Source organism: Acinonyx jubatus, chromosome B1, assembly GCF_027475565.1.
Source record: "Acinonyx jubatus isolate Ajub_Pintada_27869175 chromosome B1, VMU_Ajub_asm_v1.0, whole genome shotgun sequence".
Taxonomy (NCBI): domain Eukaryota; kingdom Metazoa; phylum Chordata; class Mammalia; order Carnivora; family Felidae; genus Acinonyx; species Acinonyx jubatus.
In genome coordinates, this window is record NC_069382.1 from 51089928 (window position 1) to 51111769 (window position 21842).

General features: G+C 36.3%; 1 protein-coding gene across 2 annotated transcripts in view; it reads left to right on the plus strand.

Moving 5' to 3' along the window:
• MTMR9 (myotubularin related protein 9) overlaps window positions 1-21842 on the plus strand; it is a 56985-nt gene that overhangs the window by 21800 nt on the left and 13343 nt on the right. For both annotated transcript variants that reach the window (XM_027069454.2, XM_027069457.2), the window contains exons 4-8: window positions 6382-6555; window positions 8866-9083; window positions 10043-10204; window positions 12771-12912; window positions 14710-14930. In XM_027069454.2, the coding sequence (XP_026925255.1) occupies window positions 6382-6555; window positions 8866-9083; window positions 10043-10204; window positions 12771-12912; window positions 14710-14930 (917 nt within the window). The remainder of the gene's footprint in view (window positions 1-6381; window positions 6556-8865; window positions 9084-10042; window positions 10205-12770; window positions 12913-14709; window positions 14931-21842) is intronic.

Sequence of the window (21842 nt, forward strand, 5' to 3'; positions counted from 1 at the left end):
TGATCTCGAACCTTGCTTGCATGGGGTAGACTGAGATCAGTCAGAACCAAGATCTGAGCTGCCATGCACCTCAGGTGTGACAGAATTTGCAGTTTAAATCTAATGAAGTTATTTGCCTACTGAAACAAAAACCATGAACTCTCTTCGGAAGACTATAATAGAATGCAGGGTTTCCACAACATAACATTGACAATGTCCAGGATACAATCTAAAATTGAGCTAGGATATTATGACCCATTCTGAAGAAAAAAGTTGACAAGTACCAACCCCAAGATGGGTCATATGTTCAAATTATCACACAAAGACTAAAAAGCAGCTCTTAAAACTGTCCCAATTTCTCAGAAAGGAAAATATGCTTAAAACCAAAGAAAAGACAGATAATATCAACAGAGAAATAGAAAATATTTATCTGAAATTAAAAATTCACTGGCTGAGCTAAAAAGCAGAGATGACAGAGGATAGAACCAATGAACTTGAAATTAGAGCAATAGAAATTATTTAGTAGAAAGAAGAGGGAGGGAAGAAGTTACACTAAAATAAGCAGAGCCTCAGAGATGTGGAACAGTATCAAAATGCCTAGTGTATGTGTAATTGGAGAACGAGAAGGAGAGACTAGAGAGAGTAAGGTAGAAAATATATTTAAAGAAATAATATTTAAAACTTTCCAAATTTGATGAATGAATCTAAATTCAACAAGATTCAGCAAGCCCCAGACAGGATAAATTTGAAGAAAACCATGCATAGGCACATCATAGTCCAACCATCAAAAAACAATGGTGAAGAGATCTTGAAAGCTTCCAGGTAAGAACACCACATTACATACACAGAGACAACAATTTAAATGAGCATGGACTGTTGATCAGAAATCATGGCAACCAGAAGAGAAAACTATAAAGTGCTGAAAGGAACAAAACCTGCCAACCTTGAGTTTTGTATGTGGTGAAAGTATCTTTCAAGAATGAAGGTGAGACATTTTCAGATTGAAAGGAAACTAAGAATTTGTTGCCAAGAAGACTTTACCATAAGAAATGTTAAAGGAACTTCTTCAGACTGAAGGGAAATAATACCAGAGGGAAACTTGAATATTTAGACTTATTGAAGAATATTGGAAATGCTAAATACCCAGGTAAATACAACAGGCTATTTTTTTTTTTCCTTTTTAATGTCTTTAACATATACGTGATTATTTGACTAAAGGTTACAGCTTGCCTCTGTGATGTTAATAGTGTATGTAGATCTATTCTGTTTGGAAATTGTGGCTTTTACTAAAGGTGACTGCTATGGTGTGGCTGTTTGGGTAAATCTACTTGTACAATTTTAAGGTTTTTACATTTTATATAATGTGGGCAAATATTTAAGTTAAAGATATATATTGTAATACCTACAGCAGGGTTTCTGAACTTTGGCACTATTGACATTTACACTAGATAATTCTTTGCCGTGAGAATGTGTCCTGTGCCTTGTAGGATGTTTGACAGCATCTTTGGCACCACTAGATGCCAGTGGGATTCTTTTCACCCCACCTATAGTTGTCTCCACACATTGACGAATGTTATTCCTTGGCAAAATCACCCCTGGGTGAGAACCACTGTCCTAGAACAATCCCTTTTTAAAAAATGTGAAGAGGTATAATTTAAAAAGTTAATATGTACATCGAAATGCAATTCTAAAAAGTATTTAAATCTAACAGAAAGTGGGAAAGAAAAAATAGCAATAGAAACTGAAGGGACAAACAAATAAATAGTAGTCTAAATTCCAGCCATATCAACAACTATTTTAGTATTAATGAGCTAAACACTCCGATCGAAAGATGAAGATTGTCAGAGTGAATTAAAGAAAAAAATGAATTAAAGATCTAAACATAAGCCATGTACAAAAGATGCATTTTGAATATGAAGACATAGGTTGAAAATAAATAAATGGGAAAACATGCCATGGATAAAAAAGCAGAAGTAGCTGCATTAACTCCAGATTAAAAAAAAATACTCCAAGACACAAAATATCAAATAAAGAGGGTCATTCCATAATAATAAAATTTTGAAGATAAAACTATATATAGCAAACATTGATGGAAGTTATGAGTAGTTCTGTGATCATGGTATGAGATTATTAACACTGTCCTCTCAGCAATTAATAGAACAGCTAGACTAAAACAAAAACTAGACAACAACAAAACAAGACATGGAAGATCTGAACAACACTATCTGATATTTATAGAATGCCACTCCTAACTTCTGTACAATATATACAGTATTCAAGAGTACATGGTATGTTCCCCAGGAGAGACTGTATGCAAGGCAATTAAGTAAATTTCAGTATTAGAAAAATTGAAACTGTACAATGTGTAATATCTGACCACAAAGGAATTAAATTAGAAATCAATAACACTAAGGTATTTAGGAATACCCAGAATATTTCTAAATTAAACAAAATACTTGTAAATAATCTATGTGTCAAAAACGAAATCATAAGGGAGATTAGAAAATATTTTGAACTGAATTATAAAAATGCAACATCATAATTTGTGGAATACGGCTAAAGTTTAAAGAGAAACTTATGGCTTTAAATGCTTAGATTAAAAAAAAGAAGAAAAGGTCTAAAATCACCAAATTAGGCTAGGGGGGAAAAAAAAGCAAAGTAACTAGAAAGAATGAAATCATAAAAATAAGATCAGAAATCGATAAAATACTCATAAGCAAGTTTAGTAAGGGTGATCAATATAAATATACCCGAACTAAATTATTGGCAACAAGCAATCTGAAAATGAATAAAACACTTGGGAATAAATTTAACAAAATAGGTACAGATTCTGTACACTGGAAAACACAAAACATTGCTGAGAAGTTAAAGGATATCTAAATAAATGGAGAGATACACCATGTTCATGGATTAGAAGACCATAGGGTTAAGATCAGTAGTGGGCTGACTTACATAGTGGACCACAAAGTAAATATTTTAGGCTCTGTCGGTCATGCAGTCTCTGTTACAACGACACCACTCTGCTGTTGCAACGTGAAAACAGCAATAGATAACATGCCAATGAATGGGTAGTGCTATGTTCCAATAGAACTTTATTTATAAAAACAGGCAGTGGGCTGGATTTGGCTTGTGGACTATTGTTTGCTGACCTCTCATTAAGATCACAGTTGTTTCCAGATTGCTTTATAGATTCAGTGCAATTCCTATGAGAATTCCAATAGTGTGTTTAATAGAAATTGACAAAATTATCCTAAAATTTATGTGGATATGCAAAGTTACTAGAATAGTCAAAACAACTGTGAAAAAGAAAGGATTTACAGTATTTGATTTCAAAACGTAATGTAAAGTTATAATAATCAAGAGAGTGTGGCATTGGTATAAAGGCAGACTTATTGATGAATGGAATAAAAGCTAAAACTATAAAACTTCTTGAAGAAACCACAGGAGAAAATCTTCATGACCTTGGATTAGGCAAAGATTTTTTAGATAGAACACCACAAGTGACTGAAAAAAGATTAATGATTTCCTAGTTTGAGATGTGGAGGAGAGGATATGGACTGCAAAAATACACATGGGATTTTTGTGGGAAATGATTGAAATGTTTGTTATCTTGATTGTGATGGTGGTTTCATGAGTGTATATAGCTGTCAAGACTCATGAAATCATGCACTCTAAATGGATCTAGTTTATTTTTCCATACAAATAATAAAATCTCAAAATTGATTAAAAAGAAGAGAAAAAACTTAATGTAAGGTTAAGTACCTGATTGGAAACAAAGAGTGATCTAGAATACAGATCTGAAGTAATTGCTCAGAGTGCAGAGCAGAGAAACAAGGAAGATGTGCAAAATGATAGAGAAGTTAGACACATGTATGAACGATAAAGGGAAAAGATCCAATATTCATTAAATGGGAGCTCAAGAAGATAATAGAGAAAATGGGAGAAAGGCACTATTCAAATAGGTAATGGTTGAGAGTTCTCCAGAATTGATGAAAGCCACAAACTCTTAAAGTGTCCCAGGAAGCATGTTGCAAGACAATAAAAAATAAATCTTTAGTTAGATGTGTTGTAGTCCAGCTATTAAATCGTAAGGCAAAGAGAATATCACAAAGTAAGTCGGAGAGAAAAGAGAAACTACATATATGGTGTAATAAAATTAGAATAGAAAAAAATTGGATAGAATTAGACATCTATTCATGATAAAAGCTCTTAGCAGAATTGGATTTGAAGGGCATTTATATAATCTGATAAATGCTGCCTGATAAGTCTGATAAAGCTACCCAAAACAAAAACATACAAAAAAGCAAGTCTTTTATCATTCTCTTTAAGTTCAAGACTGAGACAAGTTTGTCCACCACCACTACTTGCTGGTTCATTAAAACAAGAAGGAAAAATAAAAGATACAAAGATTAAAATGAAAGAAGCAAGACTGTCATTGTTACTTATATGTTTGTCTACACAGGAAACTGAAAGAGTCTTGAGATTGTGAGCATTTCTGTATACCAACCACAGTTTTGAAAAACATATAACTAAAATGCAACAAAAGTACAAGGTTTCTAGGAATATATCAAAGAAAAGTTAGGCAAGGCTTTTATTGAGAGAATTGTACAACTTTGTTGAAAAAATTAAGTAAGCTTTAAAAAGGTGAGAGACACTATGCTCATGGACAGGGAGATAGAATATTTTAAAGATGTCTTTAAATGAATCCATAAAATCAATGCAGTCTTACTAAAACCACAATGGGTTTTTACATGAAATTAGATAAAAGTTGCACAGAGAAGCTCAGGTACTCTTGAAGAACAACAAAGAGGGAGGAGGAGACTTAGCCTACTAAATATCAAGTTTATTCTAAAAGCTATGGGACTTACTACAATAAACCAGTGGGACAGAATAGCGAACCTTCTACGTATGGGAACTTAATATATGCCGGAAGTGGCATTGCAGGTCAATGGATGATCATACCATTCTCCAAAGTAGGAAATCAGTAAGTAATGTCTAATAGTGAAATTCAAGAAGTAACAGTATAATCACGTTATTTAGAAATTTGGATGTAGGGCGCTTGGGTGGCTCAGTCAGTTAAGCTTCCGACTTGGGCTCAGGTCATGACCTCACGGTTGGTGGGTTTGAGCCCCACGTTGGGCTCTGTGCTGACAGCTCAAAACCTGGAGCCTGCTTTGGATTCTGTGTCTCCCTCTCTCTCTGCCCCTCCTCCACATGTGCTCCGTCTGTCTGTCTCTCTCTCTCTCAAAAATAAAACATTAAAAAAAATTAAAAAAAAGAAATTTGGATGTAAACGCTAGAAATAAAAAGCTATGAGTTGAAAATGATTACCTCTGGGGAAAGGGAATAACGAGATGGAGGTGAACAGGAAACAGGTAAATTCCTTTTTTCTTTTTTTAAATAATGAATTTTTTAGAAATTGTCTTTAAAATTGGTAAGAGAATAACATAGAAAAGTGTAAGTGGTTTAATTAAAAAATATATTGCATCTTGTAAAAAGGTTTTTAAAAAAATTCTCTTTTCCTATAGTATGTTGAATATGCTTCAATTTTATCTTCCTGGTACTGCACCACTTGGCCAGTATGTCAAGCCAAATCTGATTTATCGGAATGTATCAAAATATGCATATTCATAACTTTATTTTTTTAACTGTAAAAAGTTTTTTTTACTGTCTTCAAGTGGTTTTTATTTTTGATGTTTAAAATAAGTTGTCATTTGATAATCTTATATTGTATACTCTTAGTCCTCAGTATATTGAGTTAGAAATTATTTCATTGATTCCTAAGTATAATTTTTTTTAGCATTAAGTGGTTATTGTTTTAAGAAAGATATCACCAGTCTTTCTACATTTTTAAATAACAGAAGGGAACAAGGGATTTGATGTAGGTAGTAGCTCTATTGTTATCATCTGGCTAAGCATTATCTAGAATATTACAGTCTTCCTGTTGCTGTACTTAAGAATACCAAAAATAAAGTTAAATGCTACCCCAAAAAGGATGAATGGGATGATATTGGCCTTGATAGCATGGATATGCTTAAATATATATTACTTGGAGAATAGGCGACTACAGGGGAAACAACTGTCTTTCACATATTTAATAGGATGCCGTGTGAAATAGGAAACTGGGACTGAAGCCATGTAAAAACAATAGAGGAAGTTACAGAGCCACATTTGCCCAAAATAAGGAAGCACTTTCTAGGAATGGAGAATACCTAGCAATGTAGGAAACGGACTCTGAAGAATAGAACTCCTTTAAGTATGGGTTGGGTATCCTTATATTAAATTCCCGAGAGATGGCTTCTTCATTGTATGAAAATTGATCTCTAAGGTCCTTTAAAATTTTCAGATTGTTTTGTAACATTGAGATACTTGCTTAGCTTTGAAGTATTTTGTGTTTTCCAGACCAGTGAATGGAGGTTAAGCTATGTCAATAAGGAATTTGCTGTCTGTCCTTCTTACCCGCCAATTGTCATAGTGCCCAAATCCATTGATGATGAAGCTCTTCGGAAGGTAGCTACATTTCGGCATGGAGGACGCTTCCCAGTACTCAGCTATTATCATAAGAAAAATGGAATGGTAAGTATACAGTATTGCTGCTTGATCTGTGAATGCCTTGGTTTGCAGATCTTTCCTTAGAAATGTTCCACTTTCTGTGTACTTGTTCATTGATGCGATTAGTCTCCCTTGCCAGAACTTCCTTCTTTTAAACATTAGGGAATCAGGAGTAGAGTGTTTTCCGTGATTAGGATATGACTTTGAATTCTTCTCATGATGCTGCTCAAAATTAGAAAGGCCAGACAGGTGGGGTGCTTGGGTGGCTCAGTCGGTTAAGCGTCCGACTTCAGCTCAGGTCATGATCTCGCAGTCCGTGAGTTTGAGCTCCGCGTCAGGCTCTGTGCTAACAGCTTGGATCCTGGAGCCTGCTTTGGATTCTGTGTCTCCTTCTCTGTCTGGGCCTCCTCTGCTCTCTCTCTCTCAAAAATAAATAAATATTAAAAAAAAAAAACAAAAAAACAGGCAGGTTTATCTTAAGGACTCAGTACTAAGGGAACTAATGTTTATTTGATACTTAAAATAACACTGTTAGGTAGAAAAATAAATTTCTCTGACCAGAATAATGGTAGAATTCTTTTTTTAAATTATTTTTACCCAAATTTCCCTGTAAAAAGTAAATTGAGCAGATATTTTTATTTTCAAAAAGGAGAAGAATGACATGTTATTAGTTACACTTTAAGTAAACACAGGAGTCAGTAATTGAATAGTGCTTGCTGTATGTGTGTTTCCTAAATATTTTCTAAATCTGTTTCTGTCCTCTTATTTTCTCTCAGTCAATAAACTCGGCTTCTCATTTTGAAACCAATAGTAAAATAGTGGATAAGTTATGGTCATTTTCCGTTGCCTTTTTTCCCCTGGATAATAAGTCAAGCATGGATATTTAGGGTAAAAAAATTTCCAAAAAATTTGCTACTTTGGCATCAGATCATCTATCCCATTTGCATAGTAATATTTCTGTTTGTTAGAGAGTTCATTACAAAGCATTTTAAAAATGGATATTAAATATACTATATGTCCATTTACATGGTTAGTGCAGTCTGGGAGTTAGCCATTGTCATCCTCTGGATGACCTTTCTTGATCATAATAAATTTCAAGGTAGTTAAGATAACAGCATATATTATGGGGAGAAAGTGAAATAACTCTAAACCATTCACCAAAGAAGAGATCCGTATAATATTAATTTCTTGAGAAAATGAAAGGTTTCAAAATCAAACCTTTCAAAATATATAGTTGATGGTCTTTGGAAATAAGTTTCTAAATCCTGAAATACTGAATAGGGTGAAAGAGGGTAACAGGAGAATAAATAATAGACAAGCAGCTTTAAAGATATTAAAAATGATTCCCCAAACACAAATAGTACATAAACTTTATTTTACCATTGGTGGCTTTTCTCTTTATAGTTTTTCTCTTTTTATAGTTCTTTCTTTTTTTATTTTTATTTTAGAGAGAGAGAGCATGAGAGGGGAGAGGGGTTGGGGGCAGGGGGGAGAGAGAGAATGAATGTGAATGAATCCCAAGCAGGCTCCACACTCAGCGCAGAGCCTGATGCAGGGCTTAATCCCATGACCCTGTATCATGACCTGAGCTAAAATCAAGAGTTGGTTGCCAAACCTACTGAGCCACTCAACCGCCCCTCTTTTTCTTCTTCCTCTTCTTATTATTTTAGAGAGAGAGAGAGAGAGTACACTTGAGCTGGGGAGAGGGACAGAGGGGGAGAAAGAGAGAGAGAGAGAGAGGGAGGGAGGGAGGGAGAGGGAGAGGGAGAGGGAGAGGGAGAAGGAGAGGGAGAGGGAGAGAGAATCCCAAGTAGAGCATGCTGAGCATGGAGCCTGATGCAGGGCTTGATCCTATGACCCTGGGACCATGACCTGAGCCAAAATCAAGAGTTGGACGCTCAACTGACTGAGCCACCCAGGTACCCCATCTCTTTATAATTCTTGATTAAACCTGCCAACCCTCTTTATGTAGTTGAAGCAAAAGTTTACTGGCACATAGGCCATTATTATTATCTCTGTTACAGGGCCATGTCCAGTAAACAATTTACTAACTAAACAAATTGTGATAATTGATCTTTTTAGCAATTGTAATTTATTATGTGGAAGTATTTTGAGAAGTAGGAAGAAAAATTGTGTTAAAGTGCAAGGCTTATTTTTGTTTTAGTTATTAACTATTGCAAATATGTGGAGATACTTCTTTGTTTTATAATCATATTCATCTTCAAAGTGCCACACAATTGTTTTTGAGATACTCTTAATCTAGCTAATTTATTTCTATTTTCAGAAACTTTCAAAGCAGCTACTCTTAAATTTTAAACTGCATCGTGCTTCTAGGTAATCATGCGAAGCGGTCAGCCACTCACTGGCACAAATGGGAGAAGGTGCAAAGAAGATGAAAAGCTGATAAATGCTACCCTCAGGGCAGGGAAACGTGGCTACATCATTGACACACGGTCTTTAAATGTAGCTCAGCAAGCTAGAGCCAAAGGCGGAGGCTTTGAACAAGAAGCCCATTATCCCCAGTGGAGGCGGATTCATAAGTCCATTGAGAGGTAACAGACTCTGGAGACAGTAGTAGGCTCTTATTTGAAGCGAATTAGAATGGGTGAGCCCTTAGCTGCAAAAATCACAAGTTCTCAAATGAACCTACACATTAACTTAGAGTCAGAAATTGGCTGGATCTCCTGTCGCGTTTTATAAGATAAGCAGGAAACTTATCTTGGATGCCCACAGCTGACTTTTAGTCAGGTAGCATGCTTTCTCTCTCTCTCTTTTTTTTTAATGCTTTATATATTTATTTATTTTTATTTTATTTATTATTTTTTTTAATTTACATCCAGCATGCTTCCTCTTAAGTTAACTCTGAAATTTCATCTCCGCAAGGTCAGAGGTCTGCTCCTCTCCTTGTAAGATCAGTGGTCATCAAACTTACTGAACAGATACGCCACGGATAAGTATATTTTTCTAAGTCAGAAGACTAGACACTTTCCCCCACACCCACCTATTCTCCCACCCTGTTTCCTCCACCTACCTCTTGTTTATGCCTACAATTAGAGGTTTATAGGGACTTTTGGAAGGGTGGGTGGGAGTTGGAGCTAATAAAACAGTGGGGTCTGAGCTGGCCCTGGGCATCCCTGCTAAAGGTACTGGGTATCCAGTGTTGGATCTGTGGAAATAGGATTGCAGATGTCAGTGGTGCGGCCTCGTGACTTCTTACAAAATGCGGTGTTCTGGCCCACTCCCCAGTCAGGTAATTTAGCTATGTAAACTGGGTTTAATCTGTTCAGGTGAGAAATGGTTTACCATGACAGGCATTTTAAGTATCTTTGCTGTCATGTTTACATATTATTTTTTCAGTGTTTAATCAAGTTATTGTGTAGTAAGGTAAATATTTTTATACCATTTTGAGCTACTTTTCCTCTTCGATATATTGGAGGTTGAAGTTTTGGTTGGTTTCTCTCTTCATCAGTGTGTTTTCTATTTTCTTTTTACTTTTTCTTATTTTTTAAAGGTATCACATTCTTCAGGAGAGCTTAATCAAACTCGTGGAAGCTTGTAATGACCAAACACATAACATGGACAGATGGCTCAGTAAATTGGAAGCTTCTAACTGGCTGACTCACATCAAAGAGATTCTTACAACTGCCTGTCTAGCGGCTCAGTGTATCGACAGGTAGAGTGTATTTCGGTGTTCTGAAATGGGACACGCAGCGCTAACTAGACTTTGCTTTTATCCAGACATGTGTTTATCTATTGTGTTAAAAGTTTGTGTCTAATCTCTATTCTATGTTGAGATCATTGCATAAATTACTGTATAAGGTGGTCAATGCCATTCAGTGCTATCAATGAAGTGTGTGCATAGAGTCTGGCATTTAATTGGTGATTAATGTTTGTTGAACAGATATGAACCACAGGCACACATCTTCAAGGACACAAAGTTTTTAAATACTAAAGGAACTCTTTTTTTCTATAAAATCCTTGAATTTTGAATCTACCTATTTTCCTTTGCTTAAACTGTGAACAAGAATGAAAAGAAGTTTTCTTATTTGTTCTCAGAGGGCCAGGCTTGCCTTCTTACTTTCGAAATATCAATGAGAGGAAACATGTAATTTTGTTACATGGTAAAATGATTCTTTCTAATCTCTCAGATATCTTATTACAACGTACTTGATACGTGCCATTATAACAGGATCTCAAGTTGAGAAAACCCGATGGCAGTGATGTAAAGTATATGAAGTGATTTTAGTTTATTCATTCAGCTGAAGGTTGCTAATCCTTGAGACTTGAAGCAGAGGACTTGAACAGAGAACTGGTATAAGTTGTTTCAGAAGCTTAGAATCCCCCTTTTAAGAAGGGGATTCTTCTGAGACAATAGGTAGGTGTAAGTATTGCCACTACATAGTTGGATGACACTTTTCCTTGAAACTGTAATTTGTCTTATTGATGCTTCCAAATTAGGGAAATAGACATATGTAATTTTTTTGTGGTTAGTGAGAAATTGGTAATAGAATGGGTTGCTTAAGGTCATGTGGTAAATTAGTGACAACACCAGAAATGGGTAGAGATTTTTGGTCTGGATTCTCAGGCTGTCACCAGTTTTTTGTTTTAGGCAAAGCTCAAAGCTCATTTACCTAACGAAATATGGGAGTTAAAGAAGAGGTTCTACGGCAGACAAATCAATACTACAGAATGATGAGGTGTTGATATTAAAGGTTCTGTTTCTTTTTAACCCAAGTTAAAAAGATTTCCCCTTACATGATGAGTGCAGAGCTTCTGTTTTCTTATGAACCATAAATTGTAATAAACATTTCTCACCGTGTTGTCCGAATTTGCAGCCATAATAATGGGATGCCACAGATTAAGGGAACCCTAGGTGGAGAACAGTATTTGCTATCTCCACCTTTGTTTAGAGTCAGCTGGCCACCTTAAACAAGGACTTCCACATTCTTAACAAGAGTTGAAGGTTTTGGTTTATTTTGCCATGATTGAGTTACCTTTTCTGATATTAGGCTTATTATTTATACCTCCATAAAAGTCTGCCCTTATAATTAACTGCTCAAAATGTAAAAATAGACCTTAAATTAATTGAATTGAATTTCAAATACACCACAGATAACTAAGATATATAGATTCAATATATACATCAGAAGCCTTAAACTATTTACTCATACCGTTCTTCCTCGTCATGAGATTTCATTCTTAGAATAAGGTTGTTAACCTAACCAGGGACCTTTATTTTCAAATTAAGAACTCTCAAATGATCCAGCAAAAGACAAAAAGCTAAGTATGTCATCTGTAGTGTAACAAAAATTGACAATGACCTAAATGTCTAATTCTCAGACATTTCAGCAAATTATAGTTGATCACCTAATAGAATATTATATAACCATGAATACAATACTTCTAAGGGTGGTATAGAAACATGGGAAAATGTTTATAATAAAAGTGGAAATAGTAAGAAATTACCTTATGTTATAGCTACGTAAAGTATATATGTATGTGGGAAAAGAATGAATAGTAACCAAACTGGAGACTCTTCTGGAAAATTTTATTCACTGTCATTTCAAGATAAGAGGTAGAAGGGGAGAGGAAAAAATGTAGTTAGTTTAGTTTTTGGTGTTTCCTTCCACTCTCTTTAGAATATTGGGTCCCAGACTCCTCCTAAATATTGTGGTATAATAGTATCATTGCCACTGAGTTTCTAGATTGAAAGTTTTATGTTTTGTTTTATGTATCTTGTTTTCATGTTTCTAAAAATGCGGTTTAGGACTTGTTTCCTAGATTCATTATGTTACAGTTTATGAAGGCATCCTTACAGTCAGCTGAGGTGGAAAGATAGAATCAAGGTCAGAGAGATACAGAAAAATAACTTTAAGTGTGTGTTCCTAGGTGTGATGAGAAAAGGCTTTAGTTAATAGGCAGAAAAGATAAGTGCTTACTGTGCATGATAAGGACTGCTTTTGGGTTTTGTAAAGGGAGAAAAAATTCAACTAAAAAGTTTTGTGAAATTTGTTGTAAGTTAAAGAGGTTCTTGCCATGTGAAATTTGGAACTTATAGTTTTATTTATTTATTTCTCCTAAGAGAAGCTCTCTTCATTTGCCTTACTTAGACTCTCAACCCTGCTGGACAGAGCAGAATCTATGAGTTTGAAATACTGTACTCAGTAAATGTTTATTATTAACAAAGTTGACTGACCATGTTGGGAGTATCCCATTTGTACTCTGGATTTTCCTATCAGGGAAGGGGCATCCATATTGATTCATGGAACAGAAGGAACTGATTCCACACTTCAGGTTACCTCCCTGGCCCAGATCATCTTGGAACCGAGAAGCAGGACCATCCGTGGTTTTGAGGCCCTGATAGAAAGAGAGTGGCTGCAGGTGAGAAACACTGTTTGATGTGCACAGGAACTGCTAATAATAATGGGTGTGATCCTAGTTGTAGGACAGACATAATGTATGAAGTTTTGATTAAAATGTTTACATTATATGTTTAGTTTTCTGGAGGCAAATAATCTGTCTTCCTCTCAGTAAATGTTTATAATCTTTACTGCCTCTCAATTTTGTACCTGTCTTTGCTTATATTGCTCATTTGGCATTTTATTCCCTTAACAAGCTCTCACTAGTTGTACTTTGTTACCTACAAGGGAAAGAACAAAGAGCGTAAAACATAGTCTCTGTCTTGCAGAGCTTAATTTTGCTAGAGATAAAAAACATAAAGCAGGAAAGGGATGCGGGGATTTGTAATTATAAGACGTGTGCTTTAGTGCTTTCTGCCTTTTGCTTGTCTGGTTCCCCTCTATCCTCTTGCCCAACCAGGTGAAATCCTTCTCATGCTTTAAGATACAGCTAAATGTCACTGCTATCCTGAAGTCTTGGGACCTTAACCTTCTTCACAGATAAAATCCATCCATTGTCTTCATGATTTGTTTCCTAGACCCAAATAAAGTGATTCCTTTGAGGTCAGGGAACCATGCGCAGCTGCTCTGTTATCCCTAGGACACAATGCAGTGCTATCACATAATGCTGAATGACAACTGAAAGAAAGTTCTCATGAAATAGATTGAAACCTCCAAGTCAGAGATTAACTTATAAATGTATATACACTGTGTAATTTAGCAAATAATTGTGATTGAGAACAGATGTTTAGATATATCTTGAAAGTGGAAGTATCTCTGGAGAAAAATCTTTTCTGGACCTTCTAGTTAAAATTCAGGTTTGTTGCATGTTAATGCTGTTATGGATACCTTGTCTATCTTGCCTGACAACTGATTTGTATCTCTGTTCAAATCAGACCATCCCAAATATTTGGCAAAAATCTATTCAGCCACATTCCTCATGATGCATAGCAAACAAATAAAATAAATGTGACTTACTTACTCATATATTACCATTTTAATGAGTCTCGAAGTACCATTAGCCACTAGAAAATGCTGATGTCATTATCTTTGTCTGGTAAAGTAGTATAAGGATCCAAAGATAAAGCAAGTTTGTGAAATACCTAGAAGGGTGTCATTTGGGACAAGGTCAGTACTCAGGTTCTGGGTGGGCCAGAGAGCCAAATGATTCTTGAATTTCCTTTAGTCAGTACATGTCAGACTCCTCCAATTCTTTTTGAGAGAAGAGGGGAACTAGGGACAATTTTTATCTCTAATATAAAAGTATTCATAAATATCTCTTCACGACACTAACTTTTTTCCCATATGTAATTAAAAATTGAATATCAGGAGTGACTTTACAAAGTTTGTGAGAGCCCCAGATTTATTTCCATTTAGTGGTGAGGCTTACGTAGCTTACAACAATCTGCAGTGCTTTGGACAGATAAAACGTGATAGCTGTCTTTTGTTTTGTACTTGAAGACCTTACATTCTTTGACTTTGCTACAAATTACACAGACCTAGAAAATTTTATTTTATGAAGTTCACCAAGGATAATTGCAGTTCGTATGGTTATGCCGTAACTGCATGGCCTTGTTACATGTTTGGAAGTTGTGTTTCTTTCCTTAGATGCTAAAAATTGTTTTAAGCCAAGAAATCATTAATGTAAACAGCAGCCATCCAAATTACATGATGTTCCATTTAATAAGTTTTGTTGTAACTGTGTGAAATATGTTAATAGAATGTGCTGTAATGTGATCTCAGTAAGCTATGACTGCCACCTTTCCATCTTCTGTCTTAGGCTGGTCACCCATTTCAGCAGCGCTGTGCACAGTCAGCCTATTGTAATAGTAAGCAGAAGTGGGAGTCACCTGTATTTCTTCTCTTCTTGGACTGTGTGTGGCAGATACTTCGTCAATTTCCTTGTTCTTTTGAATTTAATGAGAATTTCCTCATCATGCTCTTTGAGCATGCATATGCCTCACAGTTTGGAACATTTCTCGGCAACAATGAAAGTGAAAGGTGAGTACACTGTTTACACGGGATGGGGGCCATTTCGTTTGTAATTGTTTTGGTCACCTCCTAAAAGAGACCAGGATTTGGTTCCATATTAATGTTATTTGTAAGATGGTAGAGGTTACAATTAGTATAGGTAAATTACATAACGTGTTCTTATTATGAGCCTATCACATGCTAGGTGAGACCATGTCCTAGATTTTGTTCTGTTAGATTAAAATTAGTCTACATACTGATTTAAAAGCTTTGAGTAAATTTGGCAACCATTTTAAATGTTAATTTCCTTATCTAAGATCATGGTAATCTTATATCTGGAAGAGGCCCCTCCATCCAATTTTATAGATTAGGACGGTATCCAAAAAGTTAAATGACGCAGCCAGTTGGTCACCAGTAGTAGTAGGGCTAGGATACAGGTCTTCTACTCCTGCTCCAGACTTTCTTTATTACACCTGGAAACTGCCCTCAGGCCCAGAGTGACAGTCTCACTTCACAGCCTACACTCTGTCAAGTTCATAGGTTTATTTAGAAGATTCATATCAGAATGATCTTTAAAGGTGATCAACTGGTAATTTCAGTTGGGTACAGTCAAAAGGCTTTCTCTTTTTTCTGTTGTCATTCTAGCTAAAGAGACAGTTTTGTTGATCTTTTCAGAGAACTGACTTTTGGTTTCATTGATGCTCTCTATTATCTGTTTATTTTCTGTTTTGTCCATCTACTCTCTATTGTTCATTTTTTTCTTTCTGCTAGCACTGGTTTAGTTTCCCCTATTTTTCTAGTTCCTTAAGATATAAAGTTATCGATTTAAAAGTTTTGGGGGCGCCTGGGTGGCTCAGCTGGTTAAGCCTCCAACTTTGGCTCAGGTCATGCTCTCATGGCTCATGTGTTTGAGCCCCATGTCGGGCTCTGTACTGACAGCTCAGAGCCTGGAGCTTGCTTTGGATTCTGTGTCTGTCTCTGTCTGCCCCTCCCCACTTGCACTCTGTCTCTTTCTCTCTCTCTCAAAAATAAAAAAACAGACACTAAAAAAAAATTTAAGTTTTTGATTTGAGGTATTTGTTCTTTTTTAATAGAGGTTTTTACTGCTATAAATATCCATCGGAGCACTGCTTTTCACTGGGTCCCCATACGTTGTGTTAGCACGTTGTGTTTTTCTTTTCATTCATCTGTTAAGTGTTTTCTAATTTCTTTTGTGATTTCTTCTTTAACCCATTGGTTGTTTAAAATTGCTTTATATAATACCACATGTTTATGAATTTTCCATTTTTTCTTATGTTATTGATTTCTAATTTCATGCTGTTGGAAAAGATACTTAGCTGGCTTTTAAACTTTTAAAATTTATTGAGATTTATTTTGTGGACTAACATGTGATATATCCTGAAGAATGTTTTATGTACACTTGAGAAAAATGTGTACTCTGATGTTGTTGAGCAGAGTATTATATATTTGTTTTACATTTTATTCAAATCCTGTTATTTCCTTATTGATCTTCTGTCTAGTTCTATACATTATCAAAAGTGGGATATTGAAGTCCTCCACTATATTGTAGAATTATCTATTTCTCTCTTCCATTACATCAGTTTTTGCTTCATATATTTTGTGGCTCTGGTGCAAAGTGCCATAAATTATATGTTTGTAATTATTTTATCTTCTTCATGGATTGACTCTTTTTCCAGTTTATAATGTCCTGCTTTGTCTCTTGTAAGAGTTTTTGTCCTTAAGTTTATTTCATCTGATGTAATATGTCCTCCTTAGCTCTCTCTGGGTTACTATTTGTATGAAAAATCTTTTTTCTTCCTTTTACTTTCAGTCTGTTTGCATCTTTTGTAGACAATATATAGTTGGATCATGTTTTAAAATCCATTCTGCCAATCTCTGCATCTTGATTGGAGAATTTACTTCGTTTATATTTAAAGTGATTACTGAAAAGGAATGGCTATTTCTGCCAGTTTGATATTTGTGTTCTGTTTATTTTATACTCTTTTGTTCTTCATCTCCTCCATTACTTGCCTTCCTTTGTGTTTAATTGATACCTTATAGTATACTATTGTGATTCCCTTCTTGTTTCCTTTTGTGTATATTAAAACAGTTTTTTGGGTTTTTTTTTACTGGTTACCAGGTGGATTTCAGTTAACATCCTAAATTTATAACAATCTACTTGACTACAAACTTAGCTTCAGTAAGCATATGGCATACAAAACTTTGCTCTTGTATAGCTCCACTCCTCTATGTGTTGTTATCCCAAGTTATATTCTTATATATGCCCATTAACATGGATTTATTACTGTTTTTATCCATTTGTCTTTTAAATTATGTAGGAAATAAAAAGAGGAGTTACAAATCAAAAATGCAATAATAACTTTTATTCTTTCCTATGTAATTATCTTTGCCGAGTTGTATGTTCACATGGCTTGGAGTTACTGTCTAGTGTCCTTTCATTTTAGCTTGAAGGATTCCTTTTTGCATTTTTCTTGCAAAGCAAGTCTTCTAGCAATGATCTCCCTCAGTTTTTATTTTATTGCCAGATGTGGAATTCTTCGTAGGTAGTTTGGTTTTCTTTTAGCACTTTAAAAATGTTATTGCCCTCCCTTCTGGCCTCCATGGTTTCTGATGAGAAACCTGTTCTGGAGGGATCATGTAGGATCCCTGTATTTGAGAAGTTGCTTTTCTCTTGCTGCTTTCAAGATTCTCTGTCTGGCTTTGACAATTTGATTATGGTGTGTCTCACTATGGGCAGTGAGTTGCTTTTATCCTTCTTGGAGCCTGTGGAGCTTCTTAAGTATGTAGATTTGTGTCTTTTATCAAGTTTGGGGAGTTTTCAGTCCTTAATATTTGCATGTGTGTGTGTGGTTCTTTTTGTGTTTGTGTTTTTTCCCCATTTGTGTTGAGGTATAAATGACAAATTGGCCATGAATTCTTTATATATTCTTTTGTTCCCTTTCTCTCTTCTGTCTCTGGGACTCCCATTATGCGTATGTTGGTATATTGCTTAGGCTCTGTTCATTTTTCTTTATTCTTTTTTTGTTCTTCTCAGAGTGGGGAATTTTTGTTGACCTGTCTTCAAATTTGTTTATACCTGTGCCTGCTCAAATCTGTAATTAAAACCCATCTAGTGCGTTTTTTGTTTTTTTTTAATTTCAGATATTATACTTTTCAGTTTCAGAATTTCTGTTTGGTACTATTTTATAATTTTGTCTATTGATATAGTCTAGGTTTTGAGACCTTGTTCTCCTGGTTTCCTTTAGTTCTTTGTCCTTAGTTTTTTTGTTTTATTTTGTTTAGCTCTTTGAGTATATTTCAGACAGTTGATTTAAAATCTAGTAAAACCCAAGTCTGTGCTTTCTCAGGAACAGTTTCTGTTAATTTTTTCCTATGAATGGGCCATACTTTCTAGGGTTTCTTTTTGCATTATTTGTAATTTTAAATCTGGACATTTAAAATATTATAATGTGGCTCTCTGGAAATCAGATTCTTCCCACTCCTCAGCATTTGTATTTATTGCTTGCTGTGGGCTGTAGCTGTTTATTTGGTCATTTCTGGGTTTTTTAAAATATAATTTGCTGTCAAGGTAGCTAACACAGTGTGCTCTTGGTTTTGGGGGTAGATTCACGTGATTCATTGCTTTATTTAGTCATTTTCTAAACTATATTGTAAAGCATATATATTTTTTTCATGTGTGGTTTCTGAAGTGTCTGTTCTTTTAGTTTGTGTTCATCTAGTGTTTGACAGCAATTTTCTTGAGTGCCAGGAACCAAAAGAGAGAGATGAAAAGAGGGAGGGAAAAGAGAAAGGGAAAACCACTCAAGACAAAGGAAAAATCCTTTTGCAGTCTTTGCAGATGGGCTTTGTGCTGGAATATTTCTTCAGTGCTTAAGCTTCAGCCTTCACTTCCGGCTCTCACTGAGCCTTGAGATCAGCCAGAACCAAAATCTTGGGATCTTCTTCGGCCCTTTCGAGCAGGTTTCCTGCATTGGGCATGCATGTGGCTTTCTGAATTCCTCAGTATACATGGGCACCTTTGAATACTCTGGTTTTCCAAAGAATCTTATTTCCTCGGCTTTTGGTGCTCTGGTGTTTCCTTCACCCATCATCTTTTCCCCTAGAAGACTGCAGGTTGCCCGCTCATCTTATGTTTTCTAAGAATGCCCATCACCTTTCTGCCCACAGTGATTTCCAAGTTAGACATGACAAAGACAAGTCCGAACCCTTGGATAAGTTAGAACAGAGAGACACAATTCTTTGTGAATAAGGACTGCTGTGTTCCCTCTGGAGCCAGGACCAGGGTCCCATACTGAGAACATGGGCTGCCCTCTTCAAGACCTCCAGGAGCTAGGAAATGGGTGAGGCAGAGCAAATAAAAATGCCATAAAGCTTTGTGATTATTTTTAAGTCCCCTTTTCCTTGATTCTTCATTTGCTTGTGTGCTATAAACTTTGGACTATTTCTGAGAAGTCTGACAAAGTAGGGTTTTTTTTTAAATTTTTTTTTTTTTTTAATGTTTATTTTTGAGAGAGAAGTAGACAGAGTGTGAGCCAGGGAGGGGCAGAGAGAGAGTGAAACAGAATCCAAAGCAGGCTCGAGGCTCTGAGCTGTCAGCACAGAGCCCGATGCAGGGCTTGAATCCACAAACCGTGAGATCATGACATGAGCCGAAGTTGGATGCTTAACCAACTGAGCCACCCAGGCGCTCCTGACAAAGTAGGTTTTAACAGTTTCTGCTTGCATTTTCAATGTTCCTGTGGAGGGATGGGCATTTGGAGCTGCCTACTCTGCCATTTTTTCTGGCATCACTCTTCATTTTTGAAGTAATAGTCTTTATCTTGCAGCACTTTGAACATGCCATACCTGCTTTCTGGCCTCGTGGTTTCTGATAAGTCAGCCACTATTTTCATTGAGGGTCCCTTGTACATAATGGATCATTTTTCTCTGCTTTTACAATTCTCTTTTTCTTTGGCTTTTGACAGTTTGACGTTGATGTGTCCTAGTGTGGAACACTTTGAATTTATCCCACTTGGAGTTCCTTGATCTTTTAGGGTATATAGATAATGTTTTCATCACACTTGAGACATTTAAAATTTTTTTTTAACGTTTATTTATTTTTGAGAGAGAGAGAGAGAGAGAGAGTGAGAGAGACAGAATACGAGCAGGGGCAAGGCAGAGAGACAAGGGAGACACAGAATCTGAAGCAGGCTTCAGGCTCCAAACTGTCAGTACAGAGCCTGATGCAGAGCTCGAACTCATGAACAGCAAGATCATGACCTGAGCCAAAGTCGGATGAGCCACCCAGGCTCCCTGAGAAGTTTTTAGACATTATTTTCCAAACGTTTGTTCTCCCTTTTTCTCTTCTCCTTGTGGAACTCCCATTATGCATATGTTGGTATATTTGGTGGTATTCCATGGGTTTGGAGATTCTTTAAAATTTTCTTCAATTTTTCTTTCTTTTCCTCAGAAATTAATCTCAATTGACCTATCTTCAAATTCCAGCTTACATCTACTGTTGACCTATGGTCATTTCTTCATTTCAGTTATACTTTCAAATCAGGGTTTCTGTTTGGTTCTTCTTTATAATTTTTACTTCTTTACTGATATTGTCTATTTGGTATAGCATTGTTATCATACTTTAACTTTTCAGGCATTTTTCTTTAGCTCTTTGAACATATTTATGATAGATGATGTAAAGTCTTTGTCTGGTAAGTTCAATATGTCCTTCCTCATCCAAGGGACAATTTCTTTTGACTGCCTTTTTTTTTTTTTTTTTACCCCTGAGTATGGGCCATGCATTCCTGTTTCTTTATGTGCGTTATAATTTGTTTTTTGGAAAACCGATGTTTTAGATAATATAATATGGCAAATCTGGAAATTAGATCTTCCACCCTCTGAATGAATAACTCATTCACCCTTTGCTGAGGGGCCCTATGTGTGTGTTAGGCATGACTTCAACTCTCAGGTGGTTTACAACTCTGCTTTAGCCTTCAGCTTGTACAGGGCCCCAGGTTCAGCCAGAGGAGAAAGACTGGGGCTATCTCAAGCATTTTCTGGGCATGTGCACACCCGTTTAAATTCCCAGCAATATGTCAGAGCTTCACATAGCCCCCTCCCCACCTCACCCCCATCCCCTGTTGCCCATGGACATCTCATTCCCCAAATCTTACTTTTACGATTTTTCCCAGGCTCTTATTTGCCCCCGTTGTTATGGCAGCCTCAAGCAGCTGTGATGTTAGTTTCTGCTCATTATTTTTGACAAACACCCTGGGGAATAGGGTTTTTCCCTCCAAGAAAACTGTGAGTCAAGTCAGATAACTACAACACTCTGCAAAGGAGGCTTTGCCAGGAGCTGTAAGATGCATCAAATAGTGACCGTGCTCTGGGGGTGGTATTTTTTTTTTTTAATTTTTTTTAACGTTTTTTATTTATTTTTGAGACAGAGAGAGACAGAGCATGAATGGGGGAGGGGCAGAGAGAGAGGGAGACACAGAATCAGAAGCAGGCTCCAGGCTCTGAGCCATCAGCCCAGAGCCTGACGCAGGGCTCGAACTCACGGACCGCGAGATCGTGACCTGAGCTGAAGTCAGACGCTTAACCGACTGAGCCACCCAGGCGCCCCTGGGGGTGGTATTTTTTGAGGAGCTCCAAACTTGGCCTGCCCTTCCGGTGGCTACAAGGCTACTGCAGAGCTGGGGAAAGGGTGTTGGCATTGACCAAGTTAAAATGCCACAAATCCTGCTGTTCTTTCAGAGTCTCATCAGTTTTTCTTGAATGAGTGTTCCTCAGATTGTCCCAAGCCTTTTGTTAATTCCCAGAGTTTTAAAAGTAATTAATTTTGACCATTTTGGCCACTGTTTTCATGACTTTTTAGAGAAGATATACAGAGATCCTCACTACCATTCCAGAAGTCCCACACCCAAACGCAACATTTTAAAA